The following is an 18749-nucleotide window of genomic DNA, read 5'->3' as shown; positions in this document are numbered from 1 at the left end:
TCTTGAGATAATAGTTCACAATGAGTGTAATGTAGTAATGTCACTCATGTTTCAGTCCCCAAAACAAATCTCCAGCAATTCCAGTGCCAGACCTGCTCAGGTGGTCTGCTTCAAAAGAAGGAGACCTTGTGTGCTTTTTGATGGTTGTCCAGTTGAGCCTACCAGGGGATCAGTCTTGACACTGAACCACTTGTAGAATAAACACACGTTTTTTGAGGGTAAGTCACATTTCCATCTACAGTGCAAGGCAGGTTTGATCTACACCCAAGTCCTCCGCCATGCAAACCTGCATGGGTCTGCCTTTTTCTGCATACTTCCAGCTGTGTTTCAGTCTGGTCTCAGTAGCCGTTCAGCCGCACACAGCTTTCTCTCCCACTTCAAAATATTTGTGTGTTTTCAAGGTTCACAATCAAAAAACATGAAGCATGCCTGTCTCCGTCTAATCCGTTTCTTCTCACAGAAATACTAATTTGTATAGCACCTAGTATAGATAGAGAGGAACTCCCAGCTGTGATTCCCACACCCACAACACTCTCTCCTTTATGGCAAGTATATGCTACTCTCAGTTGTCAGTTTAAGCTTTTTGAATATTTACACTAGTATTGTTAAAAACAACTGGGCTGCTCTTATTTTAGCCTATTTACATTGGACTCTTCCTACTGAATGGCAAGGTTTGTTGCACCTAAACTAGTGTTGTATCCTCTGATCGTAGGCTCACTAGAGCAGTGGTTCCCAACCTGTGGTCCGGGGACCCCTGGGGGTCCGTGAAGCCTTCTCAGGGGGTCCGCGAGGGCCTGGAAAATAAAAAAATATTAACAAATATCGACAAATTAGGTCCCCAGCTTCCAGTAATGACTCAAGCGGGGGTCCCCGGATTCCAATGATGATTCAGTGGGGGTTCCTGGGTTCCATTAATGTTAAAGTGGGGGTCCACAGAAATCAAAAGGTTGGGAACCACTGCACTAGAGCACAGATTGCAAATATATAGATTCCTCTCTCAAATACCAGCCCTGGCAGATCCTTTGAAGGTCCACTGATGACCTTTCATTTCTTATCTTCAACTTTGCCTCCTAGAAATGTGGCCACACTCCCTCATTTCCTCCTCTGTAAACCCTGTGAGGTCGAGCAAAGGAATAACAGCCCATGTGCAACTTTCTCTTGCAAAGAACTGGCAGGTTTGTGCCCCTGCGGCTTAGAAACTGAATACAGTCAACTTACACAACATAAAGGAAGCACATGCACTAAGAAACAAGTTATTGATTTCCCAATGTGCAGAGTCAAAGTCCCATTAGTGCCTACCAGAAAATAAAGGCATGATTTCCTACAGTAGCATTATACTCCAGGTTGCAGTGGTAGGTATACATATCATGGGGTTTGGTTGGGGATTACGGCGATACCCACAACCTTGATTGAATTAGGAAGTGTGCAAAGTATGTTCTGATTTACTAGTAGACAGAGGTTATTGTTATCCAGGAGTACAGTGGGTGAAGTGAAGAGCATGGGGTTAAGGAGGATATGTCCACAATAAATAATGTTTACATTGAGGTTGTTTCACAGGTCCTGGGTATCCTACAAAGAGATCTCATGTCCACTCTTCATGGGATAAGAGTATTTATCTCCTTCAACGACGACTTGAACTGCGACCAATTCTGGAGGAACTCAGCTTTACAGAGCCGGTGAGGGCATATCTGTTTATATTGAGCTAGCCACTCTGCAGCATACCCTCTCAACACACAACACTCTTCAGCTTCTGTGTTCTCAAATAGCTATCTGCTCCCTCACAAAGATGGCTCAGGCTCCTCATACTCTTGCATATGTAAACCTTTTTGATCACTTGCATAGAAGGTTCAAGCCATTAACAGTACCAGCGAGAAGCTGCAAAATCATTTTAGAAGGCTAGAAATCTGAATTTAGAAACCTTAGCGTGGGGGTACCTGTATCAACTACCAAGTTCTCGTCCCAGACAAGGTGTCAGTACTCTGATGCTGGCAGCTTGGGATGTGTACTGCCAGAGTGGGTGTGTGTTGGTAAAAAATTGTTAGGTTAACTTTCAAGATCTAGGCTCTGTTATGCTACTTATCTGGTTGTAATTGCTGCCAGGTTGATCGTTCTTGTTGCCTGACTAGGTATTTTGATGTAAGGACTCTGTGGTTGGGAATGTGTGTGTCAAAGCTGCCATGTTATATATGTGGTTCTGAGTGCTGTAACTGACAGGAAGTTGTGATGTATGACCGATGTACGGGCTTATTTTCTTTCAGGTCAGACCTTTCTCAATCCTGACTGATCTGCCTTCTCCACTTTCCCTGATGTTCTCACTAAATATGTTGTCTGTTTCTCTCCTTTTACATTGATTGGTCTTGAACTGATTGCACCTCAAGCAGGAGAGGATCTTTCCAGACGTAACTTTTAGAATTATTAATGGTATTTTTTTAATGTCCCACTTCTCAAGCCTGACATCAATGCCCTTCCTGTGAATCAACAATGGCCCCAGTTGCAATTCTTTTTTTGTACCCATTGGCAGTATGCAAGGGAAAGTTTTTTGGGTGTTTTGCCTCTGGTTTGGTTGGATATTTAGAACGCTACTTGCAACTGTCTTCTGTAAATTCCACTGACAAAGGGCTGTGAGCAGTGCTTTCACTTTAGTGGTTTCTTCTTGGCCACTAACCTTTACAAGTCTTGCATAGAAAATTTGAATTAGTTGATTTCAGGCTCTTTCATGACTGGAATTCCCCAAATATCTTATTTGCCCCCCTCCCTTGTTAAATAAAGCACTGGTACCAACTTGGACCCATCTCGCCATTGTTGCTATGAGGTGGCTTTTGGAACTGGGTAAGAGAGATGTTTCCTCTAGCACAGTGCCTGTGGTGGCATCAACCTCTTGTTACCATCTCTGAGAGCACACACACTTTCAAGTATTTGTGATGAGAAAGCAGTTCACCAAAATAACATTGAAACCATAAATATCATGCTACCAAAATATTGTGTCAAAAATATAGATCACAAAAATATCATTATTCTATACATATGAAGTAAGTACAAAAACATCGGAAAAATAATAATGTTTTACACCAAAAAGATATATACAAAAATATATTTTTAAATATATATATATATATATATGTATATATATATATATATTCACTTATAACATTAATATAGTATTATTTAAATGTTTAAATAATATTTAAGGCTATATATAAACATATGATTTTATATTTGTTTAAATGTACTAATAGAACAAGTATATATATATATATATATATATATATATATATAAAATAAAATAAAGACTAGAACAAATTAACGTGGAAAAAAAGTAAAAACATTGCCAATTTAATATACATAAAAAGTAAACAATAGAAAAAATAAGTTTTTAAGAAATATCTAAAACATAACATACATTTCTATATATAAAATATCAAATTAAATACACAAACATAATAATAATCATACATATTTAAACAATAATAACAAAACAATTACATTTTAGAAACAGTACGTATACTATTCCCACTCTAGTTGGTGCAACAGTAGGGAAAGTGTTAGACTCCAGAAGGGTAAAATTTTATGTTCCCTCTCCGGTCTGTGCAACAGTAGGGAAAGCATTGGACTCAGGAGGGGGGAAATGTACTATTCCCACTCCAGTCAGCGCAACAGTAAGGAAAGTGTTGTACTCAGGAGGGGTGAAATTTACTATTCCCACTCCATTTTGCGCAACAGTAGGAAAAGCGTTGGACTCTGAAGGGCTAAAATTGACTTTTCCTATTCCAGTCTATGTAACAGTAGGGAAAATGTTGGATGGTGGAGGGGTACAATTTACTATTCCCACTCCTGTGTGTGAAACAGTAGGGAAATCGTTGGGCTCAAGAGGGGAAAAAGTTACTATTCCCACTCCTGTCTATGCAGCAGTAAGGAAAATACTTCACTTCCAATACATACCATATTTTAATACATGTATTAATTGAATAAAAATATCTAAACTATTAATATAAACATTATACATATATATATATATATAGATAGATATATACACATTTGAAATACAGTTTTACATATTTATATTTTTTAATAATTATGAAATTAAAAAATCTATTAATTAATTATTTAATTAAATTCCCACACTATACCCCCACATACCAAGCAGCCCAAGTTTAAATGATAAGTTTAAAATGACACAATTAACATATTATGAAATAAATAAAATAATTAATAATAAATGATTAATTGTTAATTATTACGTAAATAACTCACCACTGTATCACCTTAAAACACAATACATACCTAACATATACCATCAAATATATATGTATTAAATATTTTACAGGATTAGAAATAAATTACATATTTTAATTAAAGTTAATATTTAATTAAAAAGTAATATTTACATAATTAACTTCCCACCCTTTACCCCCATAGCCCCAACAAGCTGCACCTGAAATATAACTTAAAAAATAATAATTACACAATTTACATAATTATCAATTCAATAATTAATAATACATTAATAATTAATTATTAAAACATTATTACTAAATTAAATTCCCACCCTGTGCCCCTACAAACCCAACAACACACAGCTAAAATATAACTTAAAAAATATTCACACAATTTATTTAATTATGAATGAAATAATTAATATTAATGAAAAATTATGAATTAATTATACTTAACTTCCCACGCTGTACCCCTACAAACCTCACAACTTGCTACCTCACAAATCGCTACAACACTATGGAATACTATTAACAATTGAGTTTAAACTATAAATAACTTAAAATTACAAACTGTATTTAAAAACATTAACAAAAAGTATACAAACAATATATAACATATTCATTTAATATTTTATAAAAACATAAAGATAATTTTAAAACTCTGTTTGTTTTACAGCTACATTATTGTAAACGATATTAACAACAATATGCTTGAAAACAATATTACTTACAGTAAAAAATCTATATTTTTGTCAACAGTTTCTTGAAAAACTCAATAATAGTGTCACTTGAAATTTATACCTCAATATTTTGTCTAAATACAGAGAAAGCTAAGCGACATAGAAGCCTTTGGGCATGGCGCAGTGCTATACTGGACGACTGACTCGCTCCTTCAAAAGCCTTGAAGGTGTTACAGAGTTGTGCTGTAGCTTTGCCACCATACCTAATGGACACAATGTACTCTGGGGATTTTCAGGCTGCAAGAGCTAATTCACTTAGACAGTTAATAGACCCTGTGCCAGTGCTCAGTTTGAGTTGGTTGTTGCCCCTGGGCCCACCGGCACTCATTTTTGGAGACAGCACTTATTTCTTCTCATCAGGTATTGAAAGCAAGCAAGAGAGAAAAACACACTAACGGTAAAGGAGATAGAGAGATAGAAAAACAGGTTCAAAAGGAGAAAGCAGGGATCGACAAAAGTGAGATAAAAGTGCAGCTTTGTCTTTTAGTGAAATAAAGAGGCATGAGGAGGATTGAATGCTACACAGCTTTGAGATTCAGTGCGCTTATTTTTAATATACCCACCAGAGCAGAGCTTTAGGCACTGGCACTTATATTTTTGCAAATTAAGCACTGCCCTGTCCCAAATCCTTTTCTTTTTCCGGAGTGTTAACGATGAATCATGACTGGATATATTTGCCTCGTCTCTACCTTTTGTTGTTCAGGTTGTGAGCAGGAGTATTGGTGTATGTCTGCTCACATGTGTGTAAATCGGAAGCTTTCTTATTGCAGTCTCTCTTTAGCAGTGAGGCCTCACCCCCAGCTTTGACTTTGGGTGTTAATGGGCAATCATTAGTTTAGCTCCGTTTTAAACCCATAAATCTTTGGGTTATGGTTATTAGGTCAGAAATAGGGATAGACTACATAGACATATGCCATCTTTATCAAACACACTATTTGAGTGGGATATGCTATGTAGATGCAGAGTCCCCTTGTAACTCAAGCATCAGGGCCCTTACTCCAATTTGGGATGAACCCAATGCACACACAATGAAGGGAGAGATCAACCATCAATTGGAGTTTGAAGGGTGGTACAAACTCTTTGTGGTACGTGGTACTTAAGTGGGAAAACAGAGGTTGGATTTTTTTTCTGTCCTTCATCTTCATTGACGTTGCTGGTGGAAGCTGATTGCCCCTTCAAAGCTGCTGATCACAGAAGAGGAACTCTGCACTGCAGGGCTGCATTGGACCATGTTTGTTCAGACCACAGGTCATAATATGCATGAAGGAGGGACCTGTATTTTGTTTTATTCATTCCATTGATGAGTGTCCTCTTTAAGGTACATAGTTATGGGAAAGAGGCTTATCTTTATTTCTCTTACTACAGCTATATTTGGAGACCGATCTAAAACATTATGCCATAATTACTTGTCATCGGTCATGAGAAGTACTTGTTACATTATAGGTTTAAATCAGATTATAGAATTCTGACTTATCAGTTGATTTTCAGGTTTAACATATAGTAATGGTTCTAACTTAAAAAAGGAAGGAAGAACCTTGATCCGTGTTTAAAGAAATCCACGCAGAGTTTCTACTTGCCCAGCAGGGAAGTCTCTAACAGGGATCTGTCACCCCTCTTTAGACAGTACCTTTATTTAGTCTGAGTAACGTTAACATGTTTTGCTTCTGTTTCATAGGAAATTGAAGGCTTGGAAGTTATTGGCAAGGGGCGTCCTTATACTTCCATGTCTGTTTCGAATCATTGTCTACATGAGCAAAAGGAGGAAATGCCACAGAATGAAAAGGAAACCCTGTAAGTATCAGAGACCATTGGGCAAATACCAGAAAGGGATAGGAACAAAGGATGACGAGGTAACAACCACCAATATCTCTGTGATAGGAGGTTCAGGAGTTGTACAAACTGGGGCAGAAATTATTGTGCCACCATGTTGGTACAGGAGAGGTTTGTGGTCACTCGCAGTGGGACTAAAGCCTTCTGTAACACATTGTGTACAGGACAGCGCAGAGTCACACGTTTTGCAGGATTTCTTCCAGATTTCTAATCTAAAATGCATAGCTACCAAACGGGCCTCCCAGAGCTGGCAACAAAACAGTGACCCCAGGACGTCTCTATACCTCAGCAGGAACCAGAATAAGACAGTGTTCTGTAGCTTCTGGGAGCTAAGCTCTAATTGAATCATTCTAATATTCAATGGAAGGGCATTCAAGAGTTTGGGAACCAAATAGGCAAATGAGCTACCACCACCTTTTGCCTTGTTGATCCTGGGCACTGACAATAATCTTTGTTCCCCAGAACGTACAGGTCTCTTCGGGATGAAGGGGTTCAGCAGACACTATTAGCTGAGAATCCTTTTTTCCGTTTTGTATTTATTGGATTTTTAAAACACACAAAAACAGCAACATGTATAACATTTACATATACGCATCCATAGATAATATACATTGGCAGTGACCCCTCTTCCACCACCCTTTCAGAAGCATAGTCAGTCCAGCATCGCTGTATTTGTCCTTCCCCTGCCCCCCTTTTCAGCGGCTTAAGACTGTTCATTCCTCTCCCTACCCTGTTTACAGGCAATCAATGACCGCCTGCGCCTTCTAGCGGCAAGTCCCCGCCTCCCCAGCCACTATGCTCTTATCTGTAGTAGAGGCCCGCCTGGGCACCCATTTCTAACTGTAGGGCTTAACTCGCCACGGCCTTCGGCACTGCATCAGATGAACTGTGTCCTTCTTCACCCCCCGGTCAGTGCAAGTAGGCTTGGAAGGGGCCCTGGATATCCAGTGGGCGGCTGCATTTAGGGAGAATTTCACCATAGGCATCCGATTTCAAACTGCAATATGTCATATCTTTTATCCACTCCCCCAATGTCGGTAGAGGGACCCTATCCCAGCGCATGGCTACTCGCCTTTTTGCCATGAGGAGCCCCACAGCTATAAATTGTCTATTTGCAATTGCCTGTCATCACCTAACAGGGCCAATAAGGGATCCAGAGCCACCTGCACATCCATGATGGAATTCAATTCTCTGAATACCATCCGCCAAAAACGTTGTTTTCCAGGGCAGACCCATGACATGTGCAGGACCCTGGCCTCTTCCTCTGGGCATCTTGAACATTTTGCACTGTCCCTGAAACCATACCTGTACACCCTAGACAGGGTATAGTAAACCGGATTACGATATTTAAAGTGTATAAGCTTATGGCGCCCATTAAGGGAAATAGCTTTCGTTACCGAACAGCAGTATGTCCAATGCTTGTCCTCTATAAGGCTACCCAGATCTCTTTGCCATGCTAATCGAGTCCTGGACAGCTCCGGCCTACGTGCCTCTTGTGTAATGGCTGGCGTACAGCCTAGATATAACATGACCCGGCATGGAGTTCCTCAGCAACGATGATAGAGCAGGGACTGTGGGGGGCTCTTGTAGATCATCTCCCAGTATTTCCTGCATCCCAGCACATGCTCTATGATAGAACCTGGTCAGAGGCGTGACCGTAGCCCCATCACGTTGTACCTTCTCCCAGCCTCTCAGCTTGCTCTCTTCAGATATATTCCCCACAGTTACGATGCCCAACTCCTGGAAGCTTTAATTGCCCCCCTCTCCGGCAACATCGGAAACCACGTACACCAGGCTAGCAAAGCATCTGGTAAATCTAGCAGGGAGCCGGCCTGCCTCTCCATTAGTTTCTGCCAAGTATAGGAAGTCACGTTTAACAAATCCAGTATCCCGGGCCGTCGCTTCTGTTTATCAAATTGGACCCGAGGCAGATTAGTTAAAGTTGTCACCCCCCGCTCCAGCCAGAGGTGGGGCAGATCCATCGGTCCATGCAAACAATAGCGTGCAAACTGTGCTTTAGTGATCTGATAATACGCCTCCAAGATTGGGGCACCTAGGCCCCCCATATCGTATGGTAGTGTAAGCGTCTGTCGTCTTACCTTGGATTGTTTGCCTGCCCATGGTAATCTACTCAGAAGAGCCCGTAGTCTACCAAATATAGAATGGGTGAGGGTAATCAGGATGTTCGAGAACAAAAAAAGAAACCGTGGCAGCACCACCATTTTCATGATGGCCACCCTCCCAGCAAGGGAGAGAGGAAGTTTAAGCCAGTGCACAACCGCATCCGACAGCCGCTGCACTGCCACACCATAATTATCTCGCAGGAAGATGGCTGGGTCAGAGTGAATTTTAATCCCCAGGTAGTTCACCGAATCTTCAATCCACTGCAGCGGGAACTCCATAGGCACCAAGCTGGTGTCAGAAGTGAGGGAGAACACCATTGACTTGCCCCAGTTTAGGTGGAGTCCAGCATGGCCCCCAAACAACACTACCTCACAGAGCACAGGTGCGAGGTTTCCTGCTGGTTCCCTGACATATAACAATGTGTCGTCCACGTATGCAGATACTGAGTGTGTAATGAGGAAAGTGTAACCCTCTATGGGAATGGTATTCTCTCAGCGCACAAGCCAGCGGCTCCCTCTCTATGGGAATTGGGGGCGTCACTATACCATTTAACCGCAGTCTGGCTACCGGGTGAGTGTACAGCACCCTGACCAGTTTTAGGAACATCTCTCCTACCCCCACCCGCCGCAGGACTGCCTGCATAAAGCCCCACTCCAAGGAGTCGAAGGCTTTTTCGAAAAAAAACACCGCTACTGCCTTAACTCCCTGATCTAATTGCTGCAGTGCCCCTAAAAAGGTTCGCAGATTATATGATAGGCTGCGCCCTGGTACAAACCCAGCCTGTTCAACACCTATCACACGGGGAGAGGCGGTGCTAGCCTATGTGCTAGGATTTTGGCATAGAGCTTAGGGTCCACGTTTATGAGGGACGGCGGTCTGTATGAGAAGCAGCAATCTGCCTGCTTCTCTGGCTTCAGTAGGACCACCAACAGGGCCTCACGCATAGTAGGATGCATACAGCCATTAGCTGCACTCTCCTCAAACATTGTCACCAGGTGCGTCCTCATCTCCAGCCACCTGCATATTCCGCCGTTGTCCCATGGCCTAACTCTTGGCAATGATCTGCTGCAGATTCTGTGGGTCAGTGAAGACCAGTGCCTTTCCGCCTGCTATCACTCTTAGACACGCCGGATACAGCATGTTGTGTTCTAATTTCAGGTCTCTGAGCTTCCGCTTTCCCTGCAGGAACTGTTGCCTCGCTTCCTGTACCTGCTGGGTGAAATCCGAGAATCGCAATACCGTGGTATCCTCATACCATAACTCCCCCAAGTCTCGGGCTCTCCCGAGTGCTGTGCCCCTGTCCCTGTAATTGAGGAGCCTTTCTATGACCTATATGTTGTGGAGAGGGCCCACTGCTCCCTGGCGCCGTGCCCCATCATAGCGACCATCTTGTGAGCCTTCCGTGACTCAAACTGTAGTTGTCTGACTTTCCCATGGCGCTATCCTCCGCACTGCAGTGGTGCCCAGCAATCGCACCGTTCAAGACAGGAGCCGGGAGTAGGCCATTCCAAGCACCTCGGGGCTCACTATTTCCTCTTGTTAGGTCGTTCCGGGGCCAAGTCGCTTGCTGCCGTTCCGCGCCCGGCACCCTGTCCGGGCTCACATCCTTCTGGCCGCTCCCATTTGTCCCGCCAGAGTTCTACCTGCACTATTTCCTTTTGTTGGCCCGTTCCAGGACCCAGTCACTTGCCGCCATTCCGTGCAGGGCCGTCACAAGCATTCACAGACAGCACTCCCCTCGGGGCTCCGCTCACATGCCAGCAGTCATGTAGGCCGCACTGTCGTTCTTCGCTCTGGTCTGGCGGATTACAAATTCGGAGGGTTCCTCTGGACCTTCAGGTGCCGTTACACTTCCCTCGCGTGCCTGTAGCATTTTCTCGTTCCCTTGGCGCCAGGATTCTGTAGGATTGTTTCCTCAGCTTGAGTAGTTTACGGCCTAAGCGGTCACTGTGTCGCTAGGCAAACTCCACCCCCCAGCTGATGAACCTTATTTTGTATATCGCAGTGGGTTGGACATAATGACTTGAACTGGATCATTTGGTGCACCAGAAGTCAATGGAAAGCTGCTAAGGCTGGCGCAACAGAATGGCAGTTAGGAATTTTCTGGAGGATCCAGACAACGTCATTCTGGACTACTTACAGCATCCTTAACACGTATTCGGGACTGCCCAAATAAAAAGAGTTCCCATAGTCTAGGCGTAAGTTGACCAGACCTTGCACTACCACTCTTCGCATCAGAGCAGGAATACAGCTCAACAATTTTCTCAGAGTCCTGGGTATGCCAGAAAAATATGCTGCAAGTTTTCTGGCTTGTACCTTCATAGAAAGCTTTGTTTTGTCGATCCAAAACCCAGGGGTAGCCGAAGAGTGTGGACCTAGGCTGTCTGGCAGGTTTAGTTCCATTCAGTGAGAGGGCTTTTCGTTTACAACCTTGACCTTTGTTTTTCCCCATTTAATTTCAGCCAGCTGGCAGACATCCAATTTGTTGCCGGTTTCTGGCAGGCATTTAGTTGTTCAGAAAAGTTTCTAGTGTCCACAGAGATTGAAATCACAATCTCTGTCATCTGCGTAAGAGACCAGTGCAAGGCCATGAGCCCGCACTATCTCAGCCAATCAGCGCACATACATGTTAAAAGACCATGGAGCTCAAGGATGACCCCTGAGGGACCCCACATTTTAGCGGGTAGGTTGCAGAGAACATGGAGTATTCGTGTACCTGAAAGCTTCTGTTCGGTGAGCCATTTGAGTGCAGTTCCTGTAATTCCTGCCTCTTCCAGCCATTGTATTAAAGCAGGGTGGGAGACAGTATCAAAGGCTTCACTCAGATCATTGCTGATGAGCCTCTTTGATCCAAGATTGCACTCAATTCTTTTGTGGCAGCTAGTAGTGTCGGTAGTTGTTAACAGGGCGGTTTCCGTACTATGATATTTCCGGAAACCATGTTGGGAATTGTCTAGGCATCCATAAGTTGTCAAGTAAGAAGTAAGCTCTTGATTCAAATGTTTCTCTAAGAGTTTAGCTAGAGTAGGTAAAAGAGCGATTGGGAGCAAATTCTTTAGGTCTTCCGAGTCACCACCAGGTTTTTTCTTTATGGGGACAATTATTGTTTCTTTCCATTCCGGAGGATAAGCACCCCGTTCAAGCACTTACGCATAGAGCTTTTCCAGAGGCCCTAGAACTGAGTCGCAAATCCGCTGTAACACCCTAGGAGGACAGGGATCGATTAGGGACCCTGAATGCGTCCTAGATAAAAGGATATTAATTTGTTCTGAAGTTAGTGGAGCAAAATTTTCTAGGGTGGGGCACTCACGCTGCTCTGGGTGGAGATCTAAAACCTGGTTTCTCTTTAAAAATAGGGAGTCCTGAAAACCGGAATGGATTTTAATGATCTTGTCCCTAAAGAAACTGGCTAACCTGTCATACTCATAGCAACCAGTCAGTCGACCTGTGGCTAAAGTAATGTTTTCTTTGCCCATTCTAGCATTCAGGTCTTTAACTAGTTTGGCTTCCAGGAAGATACACCTGTGAACTATGGTACATGGCCAGTGACATCCTGCCGGCTGTGCTGGAGGAACTCAGGGCCTCATAGCCCAAACAATACATGATGATCTGGACAAATCCAAGTATGTGGTCTTAGTGGGTATGGGCACTACAGACTGCATTGGCAGAGCTATTGGTACCAGTGTTGTGCTCAGAAGGTACACCTGGATGCAGTCAACAGGCTTTTTTTTAGAGTGGTCCCTGAGGTGAACCCTCAGGTCTTGGTCGGCCCAGCATCACGGCTACTTCTCTGACTCCATTCAGATCTCTGAGACAGCACAGGATCTGCAGATGCCATCCTGACCTGTTTGCGGATGCCAACCTGACCTGTTCTAGGCCACTCTCTCCTTTCCCTACCCAGCTCACAGTTGAATGTCTTCCATGTTTCTCAGCAGTCTCCACCCACCAATAGTGCATTCATGAGTGGAGCTAAGGTTCCATAGGTACGTTACCGCAGTCTTTTCAGTGTAAGATTAGACATTATAATATTAGCATCAGTGAGGCTTTCCTTTTAGTAAAATAAAATATTAAATCTCATTTTACTGTGATAGTGGTCTTTTCAACAAATTCCAAACATGACATGACTTAATACTTTGCTTTTCAATCTCATAAATATTTTAGTTTTATGTATATATTGTTGAATATTTGAACAAAAGTACTGAGATCCGTTAATGAAGACACATTCCAGCTCCCAATGAAGTGAAAGAGGAGGACATTGTGTATAACAGAAGCCCCATGGAACGATCAGATAATTGGCTGAGGGATATTTTACCTCAGAGTGCCCATAAGTGAAAAGAACTCCAATAATGAATGATGTAGTGGTCCAGAGGTGCACGGTGAGAAAAACAAAGCAAGGCTCTGGTGAGATAAAAGGGACATTGTGGTAAGCAGAAGCCTCAGACAAGGATCAGGTGATTGTCCGAGGGATAGCTTAACTTAAGTTTCCTATGCTTAGGTTACATGATACATGTAGGAACGTCCATTGATCTAATCACAGACATCTATGGGCTTATCGTTAGTGCAATATGTAAATTACCAATACCAGCTGAAGATGTGTGCTTCATAAACTTTGATGATGAATGCAATTAGGTAACAGCAGAATACTCAATATAGGTATACCTTTAATGTGAGCTAGAGGATAATGCAATGCAAACTCCTTACTTGAAGCCATTTGACATGAAGCTTATTTTACAAGATAGATCTCAGCAGAGACTTGAAGGTCCCTGCATGCATTTTTATGGATGCCACTCTGTTACTCCTTTTGTGGGGAGAGATCATTTGTCAGGTATGTATACTGGGTAGAGACATACTGCAAAACCCCACAAATAGCCTACGAACTAAGGAGACCTGACTGTATCTTTACAGGAAGCAGTGCTCTGGGCTACTGTTTTAACTGGCAAAGAAACAAAGGCCCTCATTATGTCATTGGTGGTAAAAACCACCTACCGCTGTGGCGACAGCCGCCAAAAGACCGTCACCGCGGCTAGCAGCCGTCCGCTGTATTATGAGCACAGACGGAAATCCGGCTGTGGCCATGCTGGTGGATGGCGGTGAGGTGGCACTACTGCCACCAGCAGCGCCATGCCAGTACACTGCAGCCAGCCGTATTATGATACATAATACGTCCTGGTGGTCTTCTGCTGGTGGCAGCAGCGCCCCGTCCCGTCTCCTGCCGGAGGACGCCATAAACACAGTTAACTGGGTGGTCCGACAGGAGAGGGGGGTGTTTTGTGTGGGTGGGGGTGTGTGTGTGAATGTTTGTGCGTGCGTGTATGCAAGTGTGTGTTACGTGTTGAATGTGTGTGCATGTATGGAGGTGTGAGTGTGTGTATGTTCTGTTCTGCGTGTATGTATGAAAGTGTGTGCGGGTGTGTGTGTGTGAATGGATGTATGCATTTGTAGATGAGCGTGGGACTGTGTGTGTGTGTGTGTGTGTGTGTGTGTGTGTGTGTGTGTGTGTGTGTGTGTGTGTGTAAAGAAGGTGCGTGAACGTAGGGGGGTTTGGAGAGGAAGGGGGTGGGAGGGAGTCTGGGGAGGTGGGTGGGGAATATCTCTTTCAGTGACAGAGAAGGGATTCCCTGTCACTGTTAGTGCCTACCGCCATGGTTTTCGTGGCCGTAAGGGAGCCACGGAAACCATGGCAGTAGGCAGGGTCATAATCCCACAAGCGGTACAGTGACGGCTGCTGGGCTGGAAATTGATATCTCCAGCCCGGCAGCTGTTACCGCCGTGGCAGTCATTATGGTACATTGCCGGTTTGGCTTAAGCCAAACTGCCAATGTCATAATATGGTGGAAAGTACCGCCAGCCTGTTGGCAGTACTTTCCACCATATTACCGCCAGGGTCATAATGAGGGCCAAAGTGTACTAAAGTGAATAACAGCTTTCTCACTGGACTTTGCATGGTCAATAAGGAACCTGGTCTACTTCAATGAGGAGCAGAATGTTACAGGTTATTAATGCATCCTAAAAAATAGATATGAGGACACATAAAAATAATATGTCTGTTTAAGTACAGATGTGATTGGATCTGTGAAGATGTAATATAATCCATCACCCCACCTATACAATGTGATTGTTATAGGTACAACTAGGCCCATAGGTAACTGAGTTAGCTACAACTCACACATTATTGAAGTAGCTGTATGCAAGTACTGCACAGCAAATTTGCAATCAATGTAGTTATGTAGTACTTGTACAAAAGTGAATTGCAAAGTGTTTTCCTCATCCCACGAAACAGCATCAAACAACTCTAGAAAATATCTCACAGTGGAGAACCTTCTGATCAAGGAAAGTAGCATTCTTGGTCTCTACAACATTGCCTTTCTTACTCATGTCTAACTCTTGTGCTCCTTGTGAATGTGGCTATTTATGTGTCTTCCTGCATACCTGTATTGTGGAAGACCCTGAAATTAGACTAGTTTAATTTAGATTCATACTTTTTGAAAGATCGATCCCCGTGATGAGTGTGTTGGTTTTCTGTTTTTCAGTGACCCTCTGAAAGATTACCCAGATGTTATTCCAGAGATTGTTCTAGGTCCATCTATACAGTTTTGCGGTCAACCAGCCCGCTGGATTGGGAGCAACTGTTCTCATAGGGTAAGAGCTGAGAAATTTCACACAGAATAAAATATATGATTTATTTGTGAGATAATACTCCATGGTGTGTGCTGCTGTTTGAAGAAGCACGTTTGACAAATATTGAGTGAAAAGATAGTATGAATCATTGGTATGATAACTTAGTGTAGAGGTAGATAAATCTGGGGTGGATCCTAAAAAAAATAAAGGATTTTGTAGAAATTCTGGAACAGATCCTAAAAATGTATTCCTTTAGTCACTGGTCTTTAATATGGATAATGAAAATGTACCTCACTATATATATATATATATATATATATATATATATATATATATATATATATATATATATATATATATGCATATATATATATATATATATATGACAACATTCACTAAGATCATGAGTATTTTTCAAAGTTTCAAATATGTAGAGCAATATTGCATTACACTCTCTGGCCCACCAGGAATGCCATTATGTTTGCAGTAGCTACTCCTATATTACAGCTTGCATCACCAATGACGTGACTTATAAACCCTGAATCTTTAACCAACCCAATGTGTTATCTTTTAAAAGTATGCATGTCTTTAGATTTGCTAGATTGTTCCTGTTATCACTTGCTGTTTATTAACTTGCTACTGTCTAGCGTGTTCAATACAGGTGATTAAAGAAGCATTTGCAAAGCTGTTGGTCACCAACATTTTGGCTAGGGCACTTCTTGTTTTGTTCTAGATTCGTTTTTGCAAGTCTATGTTTGTGAAGCTGCAGGCTTAAGCAATCTTAAAAAACAAACACTAACTAAAGGCATAAATGATTATTTGTTTTGTCTCAATTAAATATACATTACCATAGTTGTTCCTGGCACTGAAGGTTACTACTTTGTGTGTGGATGTGCGCTTTGTGAAAAGAAAGCATGTCTAAATTCACAGTGAAGTCAGCCGAAGGTGTGGGCTGAACCGTTGCCACTTGATCCATGCTGGTGTGGGTGGAAGAAAAATGGCAATGACCCAAAACAGACGATGTCTGGCTGAAAACCTGTATATTTAACTATGTTATACATACAATTTAAGTAAAATCAAAAGGTCTTGGCTAACACCAGACCTAAAAAAGCCCATTGGTCTGGCATTGGCTACCAGTCTCTTGCCTTTGCTAATGCTTTTTTGGTAATGTTTCTTTAGAAATATTTATTATTAATAAATAGAGAGGCTTCGTAAAACAGATAGATAGATAGGTAGATAGATAGATAGGTAGATAGATAGGTAGATAGATAGATAGATAGATAGATAGATAGATAGATAGATAGATAGATGTTTCAAAGAAAGAGTTATATAGCTACATACCTAAATATCTGTAGGCAATGAGAGGTAGGTGGACACACAGGCAGATAGAAAGGCAGACAGATAAATCAACATGAAGATAGTTTGACAGATAGACAGATGGATAGATAGACAGACATACAGATAGGGTTGGTTAGTTAGATAAATACATACATAGATAGATAGATATGGAAATTGAAAGCCATGTTGCAGTTACTTATATAAACATATAACTATTATATTACTATGTTGTACAAGAGCACTGAAAGCAAACTAGAAAGCCATACATGACAAACAGACTAAAGTGGCTTAGAGGTATGACAATTGTCTGCAATGAAATGCAGGCCAACATGACATACAGTAGTGCAATTAAAAATGCACTTTATTGCCTACATTCTAAAAAGAGGAAAACTTTATAAAGAACAGTTTTATATAAACACAAGCTTGTATGCTATGAAATAACAGCATTCAAATAAACAAAGGCCACTCCAAATGAATTTACAGCAGCATTAGCACATGACAGGAACTGATAATGGATACTGGAATGTGTCCTGTGCATGAAAAGAGGTAGAAAGTGTCTTGCTGTCACATCTTATGTTAGGTACAAAGGCAATACTAAGTAATAAAGTAAAAACAATAACTGCCACTGAAGGAACTACTTTGTGTCCAGATGTACTCATTGTGAAAGAGCAAAATGCATTCAGTCAAATTGAAGTTAGCCACTCCTTTAAGTAGGCTGCCCCATTGTCCCATAGTAAATGTACGTATAGCTTTCATAAAAATACCTTAAAAAACAATTCTCTGTTATGTGGGACCAAGGCTGTATTATGTCAATATCTGTGATGTCATGTTGTTGGGGTAAATCACATGGCACATGGTATCACTTCTGATAACCTTTTGATGTTTTAAAGAAATGATACTGCTGTTCACAGTTCTTATTATCACATCCATTTTATTAATGTTATTTGGGGCCACCAGAAGGCTGCTTTCTAATACTAAGGCTGTCATAAAGAAAAGGAGGACACAGTGTAATCAGAATATAATTCAGTACTTCAGTAGTTTAGGACTGTGTGCAGGAGTAGAAATTGTGAAGAGTTCAAACTCTTCTGACGTTTATATGCTCAAGCTTTGATCCAGAGGCTCGGCAGAAGGATGTTTGAGAGAGAGAGCTTTTCTTATGAGAAAAGTTTCCCCTAGAATTTTTGAACTTTAAAAGGTATGTGGCTAGCAGGTTTTTGGAAGCCAACCTTAGGTGTATGGTAAAATGGAGAACCCTGGTGGAAAGTACCTGGTCATGGAGAGCTCCTGTGGATCAGACCAGTATCTTGAAGTCCCTGGATTGCTTTGCCAGAAGTCAGTGCAGTCATTTCTTACCCTTGCACATTTGATTTGATGCTTTTAGCCAAAGATAAGCAGGCAGCATAATTTTATGCTATTCCGGATAGTTTAAGATTTTGGTGACAGTGGTGCATCTATTCCATTAATGGGGACTTGTTTCCAGTATCGTGCACCAACCTCATAGTTGAGTACGGCCAGGATCATCACAAGAATTGGATTGAATATAGTGAAGGTAGCTATTGTTTACTTATTGCCGAATTTGCTGCAAAACCAGCCATGTGATGGAATCCCTACCCCCCCATGGATAGGTTTACACCAAATTTAGCAATAGCTAGGCATAGACAGCTAAGGGCCAGCAAGACAACTTTTGACAAAAGATGCGTTTTCTCTGTTAAGTCCCATAGGAAGTCACCATTTTAGGTGCCGGATTCAACATCCATTTTGTAAATGAATTGCAAATTTGTTATGATTCTCAATCAGTGTGTGGCGGGAAAAAATTTCACTAAGAGAGACTAAAAGTGTCTGACCTCAGGGCACAGGTGGGAGGGACCTATAGGCATGAAAAATG

General features: G+C 41.9%; 1 protein-coding gene across 4 annotated transcripts in view; it reads left to right on the top strand.

Moving 5' to 3' along the window:
• The window catches only part of MYCBPAP (MYCBP associated protein), a 670648-nt gene that overhangs the window by 231729 nt on the left and 420170 nt on the right, over positions 1 to 18749 (top strand). For all 4 annotated transcript variants that reach the window (XM_069200066.1, XM_069200065.1, XM_069200063.1 and 1 more), the window contains exons 8-10: positions 1558 to 1676; positions 6630 to 6745; positions 15439 to 15547. In XM_069200066.1, the coding sequence (XP_069056167.1) occupies positions 1558 to 1676; positions 6630 to 6745; positions 15439 to 15547 (344 nt within the window). The remainder of the gene's footprint in view (positions 1 to 1557; positions 1677 to 6629; positions 6746 to 15438; positions 15548 to 18749) is intronic.

The sequence above is a fragment of the Pleurodeles waltl genome, chromosome 7, assembly GCF_031143425.1.
Source record: "Pleurodeles waltl isolate 20211129_DDA chromosome 7, aPleWal1.hap1.20221129, whole genome shotgun sequence".
In the NCBI taxonomy this organism is placed as follows: domain Eukaryota; kingdom Metazoa; phylum Chordata; class Amphibia; order Caudata; family Salamandridae; genus Pleurodeles; species Pleurodeles waltl.
The sequence above is the reverse complement of the archived record's forward strand: the minus strand, read 5'-3'. Positions and strand labels throughout refer to the sequence as shown.